The sequence below is a fragment of the Haplochromis burtoni genome, unplaced genomic scaffold, assembly GCF_018398535.1.
Source record: "Haplochromis burtoni strain Fernald_Lab_line unplaced genomic scaffold, NCSU_Asbu1 Contig_1, whole genome shotgun sequence".
Classification (NCBI taxonomy): domain Eukaryota; kingdom Metazoa; phylum Chordata; class Actinopteri; order Cichliformes; family Cichlidae; genus Haplochromis; species Haplochromis burtoni.
In genome coordinates this window covers 711,567-732,179 of record NW_024582362.1, presented here as the reverse complement: position 1 = coordinate 732,179, position 20,613 = coordinate 711,567, and the positions used below count along the sequence as shown (strand labels likewise).

The window sequence follows — 20,613 nt, the reverse complement described above, 5'->3', positions numbered from 1 at the left end:
TGAGCTGACTGATCTGTTGTATGGACTCTACCATCTACCTTTAAAATGACCCCGACAGAAAGCAAGCTCTATGGTCATACTATCTCATTTTGGTGTGATCTTGTCATTTTGTAACAGAGGAAGGATCATTGTCTAAAACGCTCAAAGAAAATGAGCTGAATGAAGAGTCATTAACACAGCTTTTAGTAAGAATGCTGATTCTGCGTCACTGTGAAGTCTACCTCCTCAAGTCCTGTCTTTGGGGCCCCCCTGTGGCTTTATGAGTCACTCCGGCTCTCCACCCTCGACGGGCATGGACATGTGAGCAGTCACATGCTAACCGCCTCCTTACACACAGTTTGGAAATGTCCAAACATATATTTTCCCCCTTTTACCCCAGAGGCAGCGGCTAAGCGTTAAACTCACAGCCTCGTCCTATCCTTTACGCCTCAGCATTTTATCAGAGCTTAGCTTCTTATCTGGACAGCCTGTCGAGTATGTTATTGGAGGAAAACTGAATGCTTCTGCCTGAAGTCTATAAAGAGGATATGAGGACAGACAAACTACCTCTCCATTCAGACTGATGTAAATAAGAGGCTTCTCTGCTCTCTTTATGGCTTATTGATTTTTAGTTCAATCACTGGCTGCAGACCGAGACAGAAAGAGGAGAAAGCAATAAAAAGAAAAGAGACAGAGAGGTGTTGTTACCAAATCCTGAAAGAGCAGCATCTGTCTTACAACAAAGACAGAGCACATTCATAACAAATGATATCATAAAGCTCATGGGAGTGAAAAAGTATGGACTTGCATGCATACAATCCAGCAAAAAGTACCAGATTCTTATGGCATAGATTCCTGTGGTACAGTGCTTTCTGTCTCTGGTCAAGGTGGAAAACTACCAGACAGATGTGATAGGAAACCACAAAAAATGCATTATGTTGTGAAAACAATAGTACCTCTGTGAAGGAATTAGGCAGATGAGGTTTCAAACATCAGCTCTGAGCTCTTTTAGATTGAGCAGTCAAAGGAAAATGCTCCAAAGCAAAGGATACCCAGGAAAAACACTTCCATCGGCTCTTCTTCTCTTACAAGCTGGGAAAATATAAGATATTCAAAAGCAAATAACTCCAAGATGAGATATCTGAAAAACCTGTAATTTTATCTCCAAGCTGCTCGTCATTAGCGCAGCTTAATTAGATGTGAATATAAAAACATACACACATGAAAACACCAAAGTAGGAGCACACGAAACCAAGCCGTAAGGGCCTGTTAGATCTTGTTTTTAGGAGCATGTAAACAGCTAGAAGGAGCTAAAGGAGCCTTTTAGGGAATCATATATTATGGAGGACGAACGATGGCGTGCTGGGACAGCTGCAACCTTGGTTTCTTTCTGCTTTTGGCTCTTAAAGAAAGAGGGATCAAGCACACGTTCAAATATAGACCATAAATTCACTCATGAGTAACAAAATAGCACACAGAATTCAAGCTTTAACTTTATGGAAATATAAACTTACATGATGTGTGTCGTGTTCTTGGTTCAAAGGTCAGCAAATCCGGGGTTGAGCCAATAGGTGGTTCCACTTTATGTGTCTTTATTGATACATTTTGTTTTCTCCTGTTTTATTCACCAGTGAGCTCACATGGATATAATTCTATGGTGCAAAGAACAAAAAATATATATTTTCCAGACGATGGTGAGGATATTATGATTTAAAGGTAAGAAATGCTTCATCCTAGCTGACATATGCTGCTCAAGAATCTGCTGGCAGAAAAATATGAGCCTTAATGTGGCCAACGATAAATCCTGCAGCAATTATTCAGGAGGTTTTTCAACCTGAAGTAACCAGTGTTTTATATCGATGACTTCCTCTCTACTGTCGCAGCTGCAGTGTGTCCAAATTTATGCTCACAACAGCTATTTCATTTGTGACCTTTAACATGTGAAAATGCCATTTGTCTAAGCGCTCTCAGGGGGATTGGGAATAATCTGTGTGTGTGTGTCTGTGTCTATATCCTGCATGTGTGCATGTTTGTGTGTAAACATGCTTGCCAAGAAAGTAGATTTTCATTAGAGGTTTTCATGGCTTCAGTCTCAAAACTGAGCTGACAGCTTTCAAATGAGCGATTACCAGCCCATAATTTTGCACACTTTCACTGGTAAAAACCACTCCGCACCACATCACAAATATATCAGTCATTTAAATTATATCACAAGTTGTAAATCAGACTATGTGGAACACACTATGGGAGTTTTACAGTGGTAAAGAGAGTGAGGCACGGAGGCATGCATAAAACATTATAGGATTGTTTACAACGTGACCTCATCAGTAATAAATTATTTGTCACCACTTAACAGTGTCTATTAAAATCTGTAATTAATTTCAAAGCTTGCTTTAATCTCAAAATCTTTATACGTACATGGGAAAAGGGAAGACAGATTAAGCTAGCCAGCCATGCAAGGAGCTCTACAGAGCTTCAGTGGCATTAAATTTTTTCCATTCCTCATTGAGCATCTTGGGCCTCCTCCAGTGCATAAAACCGTATATCCTGCAAAGTGCTTGCATGAGATGTGACTTACAGAACTGAGAAAAAATCTTGAGCCAACCTTCTTTTTTTATGTGTGGTTATAAGCAATAGTTCTTCAGGCTTTCTGAAGGTCTTTTAAAGGTTTTCTTTGGGCACTGGTTGTTTTTTCACTCGTTGTAAGTCCCAACCTTGTACCTGAGCATTTTCCGATGTATGTTTGGTTGTTTGTCAGGCCACCTTACACGTACCTATGAATAATTCAAGCATAAAAAGGCGCCTCACTCAAAGCGTGTGCCACTGTTGTGTTCACACATAACAGACAACTTAGCAAAGAACCAATTTTAAACTGTGTCTTTTAGCCTGTCACAAAAATACATGATTAGTTCCCATTTTTTAAATTCAATCTATGCAAAATCATAAAAATAGCACAGTTTATGAAACAGAAAATATATATTTTTTTTTCCACTAACAAAGTGATTCCCAAAGAGAATTAGCAATGTGGAGTGTCTCAGCATTCTGTGCAGTGTGTCCTTGAAAATAAAGTTGAAGTAAATGAAAAACAAAGGAAGCAAAAGGCCTAAAAAAAGTGATGAACAGTATCTGAAAGTCATATCCAGCAAAGACACGGCAACCCAGAGATAAATCTGGCTCTCGAGTTGAACTAGGTTCAGGTTACTTTATTTGTACCCGTAGGTAGATTTGGTCTACAGTCATGAGTCATCCATCCTCATTGCACATTTTCAACAGACAGCAGATAAGCGTGGTACAAAGCACTGTAAAAAAAAAAAGAAGCTAATAATAATTTTGAGCATCACATAACCAATAAAGTAACAAAGCTATGACAAAGGCTGAGGTATGCCAAATTAAAACTAGAGACAACAGCAACACGTAGTCTAACGAGCTAAAAATGGTTTGGAATAGGGGGTTACAAGAAGTAGCCACATGGGGAATAACTGAGGGTGTTCTTTGGGTGTATTTTAGGGCAGAAACTATGCTGATCATGTTGATAAGTTATTTCAAATATGTTTTTTTGTACCACAACAATGTGTCACTCAAAGGGATGGGCGGCAAAAACTAATTTTATAGTGGTGCTGCTATCAGTGTTTATGTAACCTTAATTCATTCAAACATATCTGATGTTTTCAAATGTCTAGTGACAAAGTTTTCAGTGTCATCCAGTGATGTTTGTTAGTGCTGTGCTTTCCATTCGTGGCTGACAAAGGAGAATGTTCAGAGTGTGGATTTGCTTTTCTATATTTAATGAAAATGCAGATAAATGCAGTGCATGTATTTCAAAATGTAGTTGGCCATAAAAACCAGAAGCCAGAGGAAAGGCTGACAAATAAGCTTTTTTTTTTTTTTTACAAGAAGAAGTGCAGCATATTTTCCTGATTTATCATGACAGCCACTGAACTGGCATGCTCATGGTAATATGGTAAATGAGCAGTAGATCCATCTTTGTCAGTTAGGATATCAATCAAACCCATTCTTGATTGTTGAATTGGGAAAAACATGAAAGGAAATAAAGTATTTCATAGGGTAGCCACTGAATTTTTTGTATAAGATTTACGACCCTTCATTACAGTGGAGTCTAGTTGTTTTAGGTACAGGATACTCTGTACCCAATTGTTAGCATAGCAATGAACAATGTCTCCTATATATAGTTAGCCTAAGTTTGAACTTAGCAGGAACTGTGCAGAACTGCTCTTGACCTTAGATGCACAACACCCAAACACCCTCAAATATGCTAAGCTTGAGTTGATAAGCTTTCAAAAGTAGCCATCCTCACTGTTCTGGCTACAGGGAGTATTGACAGTAGCATCAAAAAGGTATCAACTGACCTAATAGCCACGTGCAGAACAAGCTAGTATCAGCTACACATTTATATTACATATAAACATTAAGAGTTTTTGAGAGCCAGAGATCTAAGACGAAAAACCTACATAATAAGTATGTTTTTTCCTAAATGTATGTGTCTGTGTGTGTGCGTGTGTGCAGTTCCCAAAGTCTCTGCAGTAAGGGAGCAACAGTGGGGGCAAAGCGACACATGAACTGCAGTGACAGCAAACACCAGCATCCATGTCACAACACCACAGGAAGTCCTCCATCAGTACGCATAGATGTGAGTGGGCAGACCTACATACACACACACGTGCACTGCCACACAAACACACAAGGCTTCAGTCAGCAGCAGAGATCTGCTGAACCAACAGCATGGGCTCCGCCTGGATAAACGCGGGACAGAGATAAGCATCTGACGAGGAGGGACACAAAAGGAATGAAGACACGAAGGGTGGCACATTGGGGTCTAAATATGAGGTGTGAGATAGGTGGGTGGTGTTAAATTAAATCGCAGTTAATGGCGCTATGAATGATGGGATGGAGGTAAAGTTGCATGACTGAATGGACGAGTAACAGGGGTGCAGGGGCCACTCATGCAAGATATGAGGCTGAGTTTTAAGGGTTTTCTCTCAAGACATAAAGAAACATTCAGTAGCTCCGCTCCTCTTCAATATGTCATGCCTGAAATTCTGCAGGAACAATGGCCCCCAAGCTTTATGGTTTTCCTCTATGGCAATAATCTGAATTAACAGTCCAGTTCCTGGGCTAGAAATAGCATTTGCTTCAGGCTAATTGTAATAAATTGCATACAAAATAGCTAGCAGCAAATGTTGGCAGCCCAAGCTAAAGGGAAACAGTGCATTAAGTCAAAATGTACTGAAGGACAAATCTATTCTCACGCAACAACATATTTATCTGCTCAGTCTTGAGAAGCTTTGGGGGGAAAAAAAACACAGGGTTTCTGTCAGTGTCATTTAGAAGTGAAATGTTTTGCAACCACTGACCGACAAGACTCACTCACAAGCTTCAAGTCTGTGCTGTGCTTAAGCTCTACACTTCAGTGGGTCTTTGTTTTCTAGAGTTAATTCATCAAACGTGTCTTTTCATGAGGAAAGGGAACATAACTAGAGCACCAGCCCACACGTGTTTTTGGTTGGCCTTTGTCCTTAGAACTTAGATCAGAGGTTAGTCAGGGCCCAACCCTCATCTGACATCTGCCCTGACCCTTTGCCTTGTCACAGGCTTGTGTACACACACGTTTCAGCCTTCGGGCCCAGTCCAGACTGAGCTGGACCCCCCTTTGGTGTGTTTCCTGCGCTTTGTCGCACTTGGTCTCCCTAACCGTTTCTCCCGCTTCCCCAACGTGCTGATGAAAGAACTTCAGAGCCCTGATTCATCTGGGCCAAGGCCTCCTTAATGAAATGATGAACTCACTCAGAGACGCAGAGACGCTCTGGGTGCCAGAGAGGCTGATTAAAGAAAGAGTGGGAGAGAGAGGAAGGATAAAATGTATAGAGGGGGAAAGGAGGGGGAAGAAATGCTCCTCTCTTGAGGTGGAACTAGTTCTTCAATCTCTGCTGCCCCACTGCTCCAAGTGGAAAAGGGAGGAGGGAGGACTTTGGCCAAAAAAACCCTGAGTCTGATCCTCATTAAGAAGCACAAAGAACATCAAAGACTAACCCCAAACCTCTATCAGTCAGGAGCACCCACAAACGCCATGATATTAAAAGTCCTGAGCGCCATTCAGTGTCAAGTTCTGAGGAAGGCGCAGGGACTCGGGTAAATCTGGGCCAGAGAGACTTTGAGGTTATGAAGGTCAGTGGAAAGTTTGAGCCAACTCTTCCTCACCTCAGTCACTCCCCACTGTGAAAAAGCTTTTTGATGGCAGAAAAAGTAGGCGGCCATGATAACTAGCAGCTGTGGGTTAATAATGTTAACTAGCAGCTGGGAGTACATTCTTGTTCTTTCCAGTAACATTTATACTCTCGCTTTGAAGCTGTATCAAGGTCACTTCTTCAAGTGCTACTTCTTATAGCTACCCCCATACAGATGATAACTATAGCAGTGGTAGTAATGATGTGAACATCTGAGGTAACGCTTGGTGACTTTTCTTTTTATTTGAATGCTAATCACAGTATGCTGTGTTTTCATTTTTAAAAAAAGATGGGAAACAACTTATCTATCATAATGAAAATGCTGATAATACCATCTTCAAGGCAAAGACAAGGCATCAATTTATTTAACTGAAGTAATTTATTTTTTACAGTTACATTTGCTCTAACAGTAATTTCACTGTAAAAAAAAATGTGTGGGCAGTAGAAAAAACACAAAGGTATAAAAAAGACGCACAAGAAAGTAAAAACAACCAGTAAAATTAGATTCTGGAGGCATTAAGGCATTTCTTCATCATGGACTGGCTGAAAGTGTCGATTGTTAGAGAAATGGACTCTTAACCATAATAGTGCACGTTGCAGTTACAGTTTACAACAGTTAATGAGTATACATTTGATCTTGGTCGTCCAAAATGTGCAGCTGGGCTTACTCTAATTGCATCATACCAGAATGACTCAACCAGCAGTGTCTGTTGTTGATACTGGGGACAAAAAACAGTAACAATGTCTGTTTTATTTGGCTCGGGTGAGGTATGAATCCAAAAAAAAAACTAAGTCTGAAATACTTATAAATTAATTGAATAAATTACAGCACACACACACACACACACACACACACACACACACGTCTGTGCTTTATGGTTCAGCTTAATGTCAAGTGGGGGGATGTCTTAAATATGGTCATCTCCGTCAAGTGGTATTCAAAAGAGCTCTGTGAAGAAAAGTCAGGAAGCCAGGAAAGGTTAGCTTAAAGTCACTGTAGTCAACTTTAAAGTGAGAGGAATTACAATACCTTGTTTCAGACATAATTAATTCCATAAAAATCTGGACAGTTACATAATTTCTGTAGTTTTGCCTTTTTTACACCACGGTGGATTTTCTCATTTCATCAAAAAAAAAAAAAAATCAAGAAGTGCAAACTTTTAGCTTTAATTCAAAGGTTTTCACAAAAGTATTGCATTAAATATTTAGGAATTACAACCATTATTATTCATAGTTCCCCATTTTTACAGGCTCACTGACTGACAACCAGTTTCAATGTCAGTTGAGGCCTGTTCCCTTATCGTTTTATGAGAAATTAAGCAGATAAAAGCTCTGGAGTAGGTTCCAGAGTGCTGGATATGCATTTGATAGCTGTTCATCGGAAATCATAATTGCCATTACATGGGAAAACCAAAATAAACAAGCTAGCAAAACCTTTAGACATGGCAAAATCAGTAATCCGGTATATTCTTTAAATAAGGAATGCACTGCAACAGCAACAACAACAACAGCTCAGCAACACCAAAAGGCCGTAAAGACCACATGAGTTGACTAACGTGCAGGATGACAGAATTATTTCCATGATTAAGAAAAACAACTTCAAAACTTCTAAACAATTCAAGAATACTCTCAAGGAATTAGACGTATCATGGTCAAGGTCTACAGTCAAGAGACGCCTTTGTGAATGCAAAAAGCACCGGCTGCACTCAAGAACCAAAGGCCAAAGTAGACTTTGTTAGAAATCATGTACCAGAACCTACGCAGGCCTTAAAAAAGTTATTTGGACAGGAGTTCTTTGGATTACGTCATTGGCATGTATGGCTCCCATCGGATCAGGGCCGCTAGTGTTTATTGATGTGATTGATGAGTGGGATGTAGCAGGATGAATTGTGTATGTAATGGCACACTGCAATGTCAAAGGAGATGCATAAGCATTTCTCAAGGCAAAGAAATTAGACATTCTTCAATGTCCAAATCAGTCTCAACCCAACAGAGCATGAATTTTATTTATCAAATACAAAATCAAACAAGCAGCACCTGGAAGCTCAACATTTCCTGATATCCATGGACTCTACACTTCCAACAGTCACTGGCTGTAAAGCATTTTTATCCAAGTATTAAAAACAAGATATATATATAAAAGACCATTTCCAGTACTTAACATTTTCATTAAGTGGCAGAACTAACAGAAGAAAACAGGTAAAATGAAAGCTTTAATTCATCCTTCCTTACACTGGTGCATCAAAGATATCATCAAGCTTACATTTGTGATTTCTGTTAAAAAGTTACTGGCAACATAAGGACTAGAGTTTGGAAGCACCAGAGTATTACTTTAGGATGACTAACAGAGCGATTGAAAGAGAGAAGCAGAGAATAAAGGACCGAGCTAACCTTGCCAAAAGGTCTGATGATTGCTGCCCTCTCTTTAGGCTCCCAGCCACAGCCATTAAATCTCTTACACAACTGCTGGCCTTTGCAGTGGCTCCTGACAGCCAAGTCCGCATCATCATGGCATTCAGTGTCACATACAGTGCATAACAGAGAGTCTCGTTAAATATCACAGTTTTCCGGCCACTAAAGCAGCTGTACGCGCTCTGATAAGCTAAGGCGAAAGGTGCCGGGGCTGAGGCAAAATCATCATCAGTCATCAATCATAACAAAGAATGAACTCCACAGAGTGATTTCAAATTTGTTTTCCCTTTCTAATTGGGAGCATTTATACAAAAGAAATGAGAGAGAATTACATTTCTGTAAGAGCCCTATTCATCTTTCAAATAGAGAATGGCTGGATTTAAATGCAGTAGGTGGTTTAATATAATAGAAAGGGCTCTAATTTAAAAAAAATAATCTTTTGTCTTCAGATTAAAGTATGACTCAAAGGATCAGCAGCCATTTGCTGATGCCAGCATCACACTTATTGGCATGCTGGTATTTCATAGACTATCCAGGGAGCAAAGTGGATTAGCCCAACTTGACCTGAAAATTCACAGCAAGTGAAAAGAAGGCAAAGAATTTACTGCGCATAGAATGCCTATAATTATTTGCCTTCTCTCATGAGAAATCGTATTACTGATAATGTTTTTTGATAAAGCAACAGGGCACTGCTTAGTCTGTCACTCCCTATTCTCCCTTCAGTCTTCCAGCAACCAGCTGGAAACTCCTATATTGTGCTATAGGGTCATCACCAAACTTCTCAGCACTTTCTGGATGGATGTTTTCCTCCCACAGCCTTTTGCTACGACCGCACCCAATCAGCGGCGTCCCATCCACTTACAAACCCCCACTTGTAGCCTCGTGCTAAACCTCCCATTTATCACACTGACAGGAGTGGCTTGTGGTTATTGACTGGGAGTGGATTATTTTCCCATCCACAAGCTCAGTTATCAAATTAGATACTGAAGCAAAATGTTTGGAATTTCAAATGAGTGGTGTCAGATGGCTTGTTTTTATCGAAGTGAGCATAAATTACGTATAACCAGGAGGGGCTTGTCAGAGAGACTGTGTAAGTGAGAAAATGTGTTTACCTTATAGGTCCTGATGAAATGTGTCTTTTGCATCCTAGTTTGCACAGATCGTGTGTCAACGCAACACATACTTACCACAAAATATTAGTGTCTGGAAAAAACATGAAGAAGAAGACTCGATTGAACCAAAACCAAGGCAACAAAAACTTAAAGAATTTGTTCAAGCACAGACTGACTGGCCAGGGACACAAATCGAGAGATTTTTTTAGCGGTCTTGGCCCCGACTGGTGATTGGACGCTAGTGTGTCTTCATTGTGAGTGAGGAAGACACAAAGCTCACCAAAATAAACCACAGGGGAAACGTTCTTAACAACAAACCTAATCAGAAGCTGAAATGACCTTCACCCAGCTGAACATGGACATTTTAAAGAAGGCAACAAAGGCAAAGTGACGAAAGCCAAAGCTATCCAGAGCTCAGAGCCAGCCACAAGCCAGCAGCCTCGGTATGAGCAAAGAATCAGAGTAATTATGAGGAAAATTAAAGAGATGAGTGAAAAAGAGAAAACTGGTCAATGTCCTGCTGTCGGGTTAAGTTATAAATATGGAAAATTATGTAAGTACTTGACATTTGTTTTATTGTATAAATCTGATGCACTTGCTGTTGTTTGGTAAGGTAAAATATGTCATGTCATATTTCAACGTGGGTGTAAAGAAACTGCTTTTTCAGATATTTGTGCCTCCTTATAGTAGAACATTACTTTATTTTCATAATTTTAACTGACAGCAGATCCTGTAATTTACTGCAGTCTGGGGGGGAAAATGTAACAATTTATTTTATTATGAAAAAAAAAACTGAAGAGAAGTCGGGTTTTGTTCGCACGTCAGTTACAGTACTTACTCACAAACAGCTTCTTCCCCTGGGCCATTCGGACTGTCAATAAACACTATCCCCCCACATCCCCAATAATCTGAGCCACGGTCTGAGTAACCCCCATCACTCAGCCACTCACACACAGACTTTATTCAGTTTTTTCTTTGCACAACTTTGTTTTCTAATGTGTCTCTTGATTGCATATATTTCTCCTGTTTGCTATTTATTCCTGCTGTCTACTATTTCTATTTTATTCTGGCACAGTTGGTGTGGAGCACCCACAATTTCATTGTATATGTACGATGACAATAAAGGGCTTTTCTATTCTATTCTATCTCTTAGAAAGATAAGCGATAAAAATCCGTATAGGCAGGTCACACTTAGGCTACGTTCACACTGCAGGCGAAAGCGCATCAAATCCGATTTTTTTGACCCTATGCGACCCATATCCGATCATGGTATGACAGTGTGAACGGCACAAATCCGATATTTTCAAATCCGATCTGGGTCACTTTCGAATGTGGTACTGAATCCAATACATATCCGATGTTTTAGAAAGCGACTGCTGTGTGAACGGTCACGTCGCATTAAATCCATCTTTTACGTCACTGACACAAAAAAGACGCCAATTATCAGCGCCGGAGAAGACATCGTGAACGCTTCCTGGCCATCCAGTGTAGATGTTAGTCAAACTGTTGGGAAGACAACGTGAACATTTTATTTGTACTGTATAATCTGCAGATTCTGACAGAAATCTGCAACTATCCTTTGAAGCACCGCTCCTCTAAAACAGCAATAAGGATAATTATTAGGTTATTTACATTATTATGTAAATAACTAACTTCAAGCAAAAATTGGGAAACGTAAAGTCCGAAGTCTTTATATTAAGGGCCATCAGTCAAACAATACTGTTTGCTGTGGGTCTAAACACAGCTCGTTGTGTGTGACGTCTTCTTTTGCGCGCGCAAATGTGGGCTGCTTTGAGCGTTCACACTAGAGCGCGTTTGCTGTCGCATTTTATTTGTAGTGTGAACAAGCAGACAAAAAAATCGGAATTGAGCATTAAGACCTGCAGTGTGAACGTAGCCTTAGAGAAAAATTGGAAATTGGAATCAGATAAGAAAATTGCAATTGGTGCATCACTAATTTTCCAGTCTTTGATCACTTAAGCTAACTAGCTGTGGATTTTAACTTCACATCTAATGAGCAGATATAAAAGTTAGTTGCAAAAAAAAGTGAACAGACCTCCCACCCAGAATGTGTCCTATTCTCACAACATGAAAAATCAGTTAAAAAAAAGGCTCTGTAGTTTTCCAATTAAGACAATGAAGACTCACACAGGGGTGTGTGTGTGTGCATGTGTGTCTAGGCTGACCTCTGTGGCAGTGACCCAGAACTTTTGATTGATTTGGAAAGTCATTAAAATCCCAGTTGGTGACTTCATATCATCAGCGTGGAGTTTGATGATAAGCCCCCACAAAAAAAGCCTAATTATCAGGTAACCCTGCACACTCATATACACAAAGACACACACTTAATATTAAGCATCACCACACAGCCTCACTCACATGAACACTGCCTCATTTTCTCCCCAACTTACCTATTTGATATTTTCCTTTGAACATGACCTCGCTGCAACATCAAAGGAGAGGCTATTTGACTTCTCACTCATCTGTGTCCGAGTCAATTTTTTGTTCCCTTCGCTAAAAAAAAATGTCATAAGGCCTGATATCATGCATCATTACTGCTTGGGGGAGAACATGCAAAGAATGTTATTACACTCTGTGTTCCAACTGCACAGAAAGGCAACCAGATTGTCTCTAATCAGCAATAAAGAAGTACAGATATTTCAAAAACCACTGCTCGGGGTGGATGAATGACAGCTGTGCAGGGAGCTATGGCGCGTTCGGGAGTCATCATTTTAACAGTGTACTTTCCTGCCTGTGTGCTATCAAGCCTTACATCCTCCCAGACTTAAGATGACTATAAACATGATAGACGTGTTTGTTTACTCCTCAACTCGTTCCACAAGCGACGAAAACTCAGTGACGGGAACAACAATGTTGAGAAGTCTGCGAGCTCTAAGCTGCAGCAGCCAATGAGGAGCTTTAACTGCATCGTGCTTAGCGGCCTGTGTGCAGCTGTTGCCGTGGAACACAGGTATACTTCATTATCCTGCCATTCGTCTCGTCTGACGTTGTCAAATTTTGCGTGCACTTCCAAAGTTCTACTGCTTCTGAGAGAAAAATGTAGATACTTCATTACATCCTCTTTAGGAAGGAACTCATGAGAAGGAACCATTTAAAAAAAAACAAAAAAAAAAACAGAATTTTAAAAAAAAGGAGAGAAAACATCTGGTTCCTCTTTGCAGCAAATCAGCGTCCTGCTGCTGGATAGACAGAGAAGCCAGAAGAGGATGGATAATTCATTAGGCACGCACTGTTTAATGATGCAAAGCCATTCTGTGAGACAGCAGTGATGACTCAACCAAAAGTAATTCTAGCCACAATCTACTGTACAATAAGTCGCACTCCTCTTGTGGTATTTCCTTTTTTTCGGCGAGGGGTGTGTGTGAGGGTGGGGACTTTTCAAAACAATATTTGCCTTTGACTTCATTTCTCAAAAATGACCTTTATGCTAACTCGCCCTTCTCACAAATACTTGATGATGGAACAAAAAAAAAAAAATCACAAGTCAGGAAGCAGAATGCAACGCTTCTGTTTTTTCCCCCTTTTCAATATTGAGATGTAGAGAGTGCTTTGAGTTTTCCTTAAAAACATTGAAGTTGAACAAAGTGAGCAATGTGAAAATGTCAGCAGAAAATGGATGAAATGTAAGATCAAATACACACAAGTATATTTGAAAAGATTTACTGAGCACTCCACGTACATTACATGTAATCTCACTGTTAAATAAAGGAATCTCTGCATGTAAATGGTCTGTACTCGTGTCCTTTAACTTTAAGTGCTTAAAATGTGTTTCTCATTCACTCATTTTCACACACAAACACACAATGCTTGCAGAGCTGTCACATGAGGACCTTGCCTGGTATTGGGAGGGACTTGATCAGCATCTTGTCAAAGGACACTTGAGCTCATGGTGAGGTCAGAGATCAAACCACCAAATCTATAACAGCAGTGGAAAACCTGCTGTACCTGTTGTATATGTTAGTCTGTCTGCTCTTTGCCAATCTTGATCACCAGTCAATCCTATTCAAAACTTGGCACATGTGTTGCTCAAGATCTAATCCTAGTGTCAAGTTTGTAATTATTTGGATAAGAGATGCTCCCAGCAAAAGCACTGCAAGGTCACAGATAACGCCACACTCCTGTGTCCTCGTATTTAAGTCCACAGATGAGATAACAGAGTTCAGAATTAAACAATAACTGAACATGACTGCACTACATATTAATATCAATGAATTAAACTTGCTTTAAAAATATAAAATTTCAGTAATTTTGTGGTAGTAATAACAGTCACAATGTCTAACACTGATGGAGCTCATAAGCTTAGATACAAAGAGGCATCAGTATTTTCAGTGGAAAAATAAACACAGTGGGTAAAAACTCAAGATTACTGCCTTTTGTCAGAATGCAGCATCCCCAGTTAAAGGCGGAAAAGCACCAATATATTGTTGTCTGGCAGATAAAGCCACCGCATACCCTTAAATCTTTGTTTTACTCTCTTAAGAAACTTAAGAGCCCCTAAGGGACACGCTTTCAATCTGCTGTGAAAACAGCTGTTAAGCATCTCAGGAGCTTGGCCATTTCCAGAAGAGTCCGTTCAAGTGACTATCAAATTTGATCAGCCCGCTACATATGGCATTTCACACCTTACTAGACAGCCATTCACTCAAAGATTATGTTAATATAGTAGTAAGTGAACTATCAATAGAAAGTCTGTGTGAGGAAATTAAAGCTATGCATCATCCTCACCTTTACATTCATTTGATTTGTTTCCACAGCGTGTTTTAAGCTGCAGAGAGTGCATCTCCCACCGGTTTCAAAAGCCTGACACTGGCACAGACACTGCCTGCATTCCTGAGCTGGTAAAGAAGCATATTTTGGGATTATTGCACCAACACATCATTTGCCAATTTCCCAAGGCGATCACACGGAGACCAAAAGTATGATAACATGCCGCCATGGACATCCTGACAAAAAGTTAATGGGCTAATGGATTAATCAACACGGCATGGTCCCTTTTAATTATGACTGAATATTTCTTGGTTCATTTGCTTTGACCCTCTTCTTTTACAGTGTTGTTGTTATTAAATTGTGTTTCTCCTATGTGAGAACAACAACTTTTCACATTATATGAAGCAAATTTTGCCATCTGCTCAGAACTTAGTAAAGTAATTAAATCAAGATCAGATACGGTATTGCATTTGAACATGCAAATGTGACGCACTGGTTATACATCTTGAGCTGTCTTCCTGCTCTTTTAATTTAAAGCAGCTTTTTACACATTCACACTACAGCAAACGTGACACTGCATTCACTGCTGCACATAACAAGTACCAATTCACAATAAAGTCACCCCAAGGCCCTTTGCATTGTGGATTAAAGATGCTAATATATTAGAGTAAAAAACCCAATGAGCAGGCGATCTATTACGAGTAGGGCTGCCACAAACGATTATTTTGATAGTCGACTAGTCACCGATTATTTATGCGATTAGTCGACTAATCAGATCATCATCCACTGGACGTAAAACTACAGCTTATTGCACCAGCAGCATCTGCTCTTATATAACTATCATTAGCTTACAGCTTTAAGCTTTTAAGGTGCTAACTAAAAATAAAGACAAGATGATAGTTTATTCAATTTTAATGAAATTTGCAGATTGTTTCGGTGAAGTTTAATAAACTCCTTGCTATCTAAAATATAACAGGACAACGGAGTATATTCTCCAGCATCTCACACTTCTGATAATCAGCTGTCTGCGACGTTTATTCAGCTGTGTAAAAACTATAACTTTAATCTCAGACAAACCGATTTACTCAGGAACAAAAAAAAAACTAAAAAAAAAAAAAGCCAAACAACAACATTTTAAATTTATCTAAGTGACTCATATATATTTAACCTGGGTAGCGAAAGACGGCGGTGGGTTTGAAAACAATTTGCTGGGAGTCCGGTGTTCTCACGGCGCTATTGACCTAGCTCCCGGCTAGCTATCGAGCTAGTGGGTAAGACGTCTCCGAAAACGTCGGAGCGCTTTTGAAAATATGTGGTGTCCTGATAAACTGAGCAGATATTTGAGGTTTACACAGCTACATTCTCGCCTGAAAATATGTTAAACGTTTATTTTGTGACCCAGAAAGAATAATAAGAGTAATATTAAAACTAACTAGCTGCCGCCATTGTTGGAAACTAAGCTGGGCCGCGCTATGAATTCTGGGACACAGCTGCTTCTTCTTCTTCGGGGTTTAACGGCAGCTGGAATCCTTGTACATGCAGTGCTGCCATCTTCTGTTTCAGTCCGTTATTACACTCTTAAATCCTGCTACTTATTCCTGCGTCTTTTGGGATCTTACAAAGCTTCAAACGACGCGTCGACTATTAAATCAGTCGTCGACGATTTTGATAGTCGATGTAATCGTGACTAGTCGACAAATCGTGGCAGCCCTAATTACGAGCAAGCACTTGGCAACAGTGGGACAGAAAAACTCCCTTTCAGCAGGAAGAAAGCTCCAGCAAAACCAGGTTCAAGGAGGGGCAGCTATTTGCCCCAACCAGTTGGTGGTGATGGGAAAAAGAAGATAGCAAATGGAAACAGGAGAACAGGCCTAACTATAAGCTTTGTCAAAGTGAGTTCAGTGATGATCAGTAATGGGCATGAAGAGGAATATGGAGGTCATAGTTTGTTATGCCATGGAAGCCTTACAGGATAACAGCACTGGTTAACATAACATGTTGGTATAGACCACCTAAGACGTAGTTAAAGACTGAGATGAATAGTGAAACAGTTCTCTTTGTATAAGAACTTTGATGGGAACTCCGTACAAGATATCTTCTTTTCACCACCCAAGACTGTTGACATAATCTGCAAATATTGTTGGAAACATGAGATGATGCACATCATGGTCCCGAGTGCAGCTGTCCAGGGTATAATAGCTCACTGAAAGACATATCACCATCTTAGTCACAGTTAATCCTTCTCAACACACAGATAAGTCTTTGAATCAAAAGCATGTATTGATCATATACATTGTGAAATTTCTGAAAGACAAAAGATAAATCGTGGTAATATTTCAATGTAAAATCTAAAAGACTCTTTGATCATTGAAATTCGTAGAGATTCTATTAAGTGTCTAGAAATAGATTTAAAGTTTTACTTCTTTTCAACAATGCAATGTCATTTTTCGGTGGATAATATAGAGAAAAATGTTCCGCGTATTTAAATTTCAAACATCATCATCAGTAATAATAATGGCTAAAGATAGTACTAAAAAGATGGCACTGGCAGTGGCACAGAACTACAAAATTAGTGGGCCATGTGTTCATTAGTAACATTAGCCTATGGACTAACTAAGAGCTTGACCTTGTCTTCAAGACCACATCCATCTGAAAACATGTCTGCTGCTGTTGATACACACTAGCACAGCTCAATAACCTGAATTTCCCCCAAAAGTGACCACTGGGGTGGATGTGTTTAGCGTTTTCAAATAAATTAAATACTTTACATTGTATGCACATAGCTCTGTGGGCGATCATGGCTCAAGAGTTGGGAGTTTGCCTTGTAATCGGAAGGTTGCCGGTTCGAGCCCCGGCTTGGACAGTCTCGGTCGTTGTGTCCTTGGGCAAGACACTTCACCCGTTGCCTACTGGTGGTGGTCAGAGGGCCCGGTGGCGCCAGTGTCCGGCAGCCTCGCCTCTGTCAGTGCGCCCCAGGGTGGCTGTGGCTACAATGTAGCTGCCATCACCAGTGTGTGAATGGGTGGATGACTGGATATGTAAAGCGCTTTGGGGTCCTTAGGGACTAGTAAAGCGCTATATAAATACAGGCCATTTACCATTTATCTCTGTGGATAATAGGTATGATAAAACGGATGCTATCATGCACAGATTCTCAATAATTCTAAAAAGTGAAGTAACAACTTGCAATCGTATACAGTTTTATAAACTGAAAAGTCTGCTTGGATAGCAAAGCAAACGTTATGAATATAAAATAACCGAGGAAGAAAGACACCACAATGCTGCCTGTTTTCGGAAAGATAAATCCAGGGCAGAAACGCCGCAGCAACAACAGTGTATTTTTGACAATGTCGACAAAAACATATTGCTGATTCCTTCTTTGACTCATGCAAATTGCACAGCGGCAAAAGCAACAATGCTTCCTCAGTACCAGTAATGTGAGTTGACATATTCGCATCTGCTGTAATGTTCCCTCTATATGATGCCAAGATCATTAGCTGTTATAGCTGTGAAAATGAACAGAGTGATGAATGACTTGCTGTTCTGCTGCTATGCAGGTACTTTTTTTTTCTTTTTAATTTGATGCTGCTAATACAATATTTGAATGAGAGATGATTGCTTGCAATAAACTCGTCAAGTTGCTTATGTTATTGTGGAATGTGGATGCTGTGTGTCTGCACATCACAAAAAGAGAAGAGCCTGAAACTTGACCCCACTATCACCTGGTTCCAAGCAAGCAGCGGGGGGAAAAACCCACAAAAAACATGGATGGGCTGAGTCAGAATGTGTAGTTTGCTGCTGAAGCTGCTTTTGTGTCCTTCCACCATCAAACCCAGCATGCCCTGCATACAAGCTGAGCCTAACCTGCACACAACATCAGCACTTCTGCTGTTCACACGCACACTACTGAATGTGACACAAACACACACATCATGGTGTTAGTACAGCTGCCATCGAAGATATAAATCCCAAGCACATGTGCCGTTGTGGAACCACAGTGTGTTATAGATGCCACCCTTCTGGAGGGGTTTGCAGCAAACTGGCAATTTTCCATTGCATCCTTTTTCACGTGCTCTGTCACTCAACCTGTCACCATGGAGATGAGCTGTGTCTCATGCTGGAGTGCATACACTGCAGCATACAGCAGCAGAGGCGAGCACCGCTGACTCTGTCACACCTCACATGCAATCAGAAGCACGCCTTTAAACCAGCAGAGCAATAAAGAGCACTAAATCCAAGTCCCCAAATCCGGCTCTGTTCTACAGCCAATAGCGTTGTGCTTTTAATACTGTGAGTTGTAGTGGTCAATAAATGCGCCCCAACCTGAGTGTCACCTTACTTAAGACACAGCATGACACTCAATGAGAGGAGGCCTGAGGAGAAAAAGTTAGCTGCAGCATGTAAAGGGCAACTGCCACTTCAGATAAGTGTCCTGAGTGGAGACTGAATGGGATCACACCGAGGAGTGGAGCAAAGCAGGGGGTCAACACAAAGGCCACACACTGTCACTCATATATAACGTGCAGTATGACATTAACATAGATATCAATGAGCAAGAAAGCAAGAAAGAAGGCAGCATGTAACATTTCATATTTAAATAAAAATACATGTAATCATCGAGGATTGACTGTTTTCTGCTGATAACTGCATCATGAAGAGGAGTGTAATACAATGCAAGACAGCGCAGAGAGGGCAGCTTAACTGTTTTGACTACAGTAGGGCACAGATACAGGATACTAGGAAAGCAGCAATGTAACGGATCTATTTGGGTAACTAAAGTTAAGCAACAGCAGTGTTTAACTGTGAGTAAAAACTTTAAACACGGCATCTTTAGATTTTCTGCAAAGTTTTCATAATTTAGACTTGGCATCTGTTAAAATCAAGGTCAACAGATATATATGTGTGTATATTTGTTTTCTTACTGTGAGATTTGGGACTTCCTTTATGATCACTCGGAGGAAGGTCCGCGAATTGCACCCGGTGTCCCGACATGTCTGTTACAGGCTCTCAGGTCAGAGCTCCAGGACTTCACCGCTCTTCTCTGTGCTGTTTTAAAAGTAACAGCCAACTTCCGAGCAGGGGGCTGGTGGGGTGGGGAGGCTTCACCGCGTCGAGGTGACCGCGTCGCCGTCCGTGTTGCGCGTGGGAATCCTTCGACACTACACACCGGAGACGGGCGTCCGTGGATGACTTTCCCTCTGCCCCCTGTGCGTCTCTGAGCTGACTGTGTGCCAGTACTGCGGTGAAGCAGCCAGCTCGGTCCAACTCTCACCTGCCCCTCTGCTCTAAGAAGCCTTGTGAACGTAGTAGACTCGCAGGAGCAGGGAGAGGCACTATCCCTCCCCCCGTATTAAAAATCATAAAACTTTTCCCCACACACACAAATGACGATGACTGCAGCGTTACGTCATCACTGTAAAGAATCCATAATAAAGTTTAAATCGGGGGCTGTAAAAACACAATAATGTTGGATTTTCATACCACATATCATATTTTCGGACATTTTGAACATTTTCCAGCTGCCAGAGTCAGGAAGCTCTTAATCAATGTTCAAAATCTAACTTGGGTGGTCTTAGAAATTATAAATGTAAAACTTTATAAACCACCATTTCTCCCAGTCATCGCATCCCGTGATACCAAAACATGCCATTTCGCATTTTTGAAGACCACTGCGCAGTCACTTTAACTCTGCGTATTGTATCCGATAATCCAACGCTGTAATCTGTTTTTAAAAGAATACAAATACCTTTATTGATACCTTGTCTGAGCATCTGGGAGCATACAGTGCCACCTAACGGAAGGAAGGCGCAATATTTATCAGTACATGAGTTTTTCATAAATTACACATATGGCTTTAAAAAGCAGCTGAATAAGTTTCTCTATATGTCTTTGTCATGTTCACGAAACAGGACACTGTGATCATAAAGGGATGGACATGGTCAGGAACAATACTCAGGCAGCCTGCAGCAATTAAATGACACTCAGTTTGTACTTATGAGCCCAAAGTGTGCAAAGAAGACATCTCCCTCGCCCTTACACAACCAGCCAGAAGTGTTGATAGAAGGCAGGATGGATCCATGCTTTAATGTTGTTTACACCAAACGGCAGAAGCAAAAGAAAATGAGATTCATAGCATTCGT

At 40.5% G+C, this 20,613-nt stretch overlaps 1 protein-coding gene across 1 annotated transcript in view; it reads right to left on the bottom strand.

Moving 5' to 3' along the window:
* si:ch211-285f17.1 (sickle tail protein homolog) overlaps positions 1–19,808 on the bottom strand; it is a 126,150-nt gene extending 106,342 nt beyond the window's left edge. The window contains exon 1 of the mRNA XM_014329119.2: positions 19,396–19,808. Coding sequence (XP_014184605.1) covers positions 19,396–19,465 — 70 coding nt within the window. The 5' untranslated portion in view covers positions 19,466–19,808. The remainder of the gene's footprint in view (positions 1–19,395) is intronic.
* Positions 19,809–20,613: the final 805 nt, after the last annotated feature.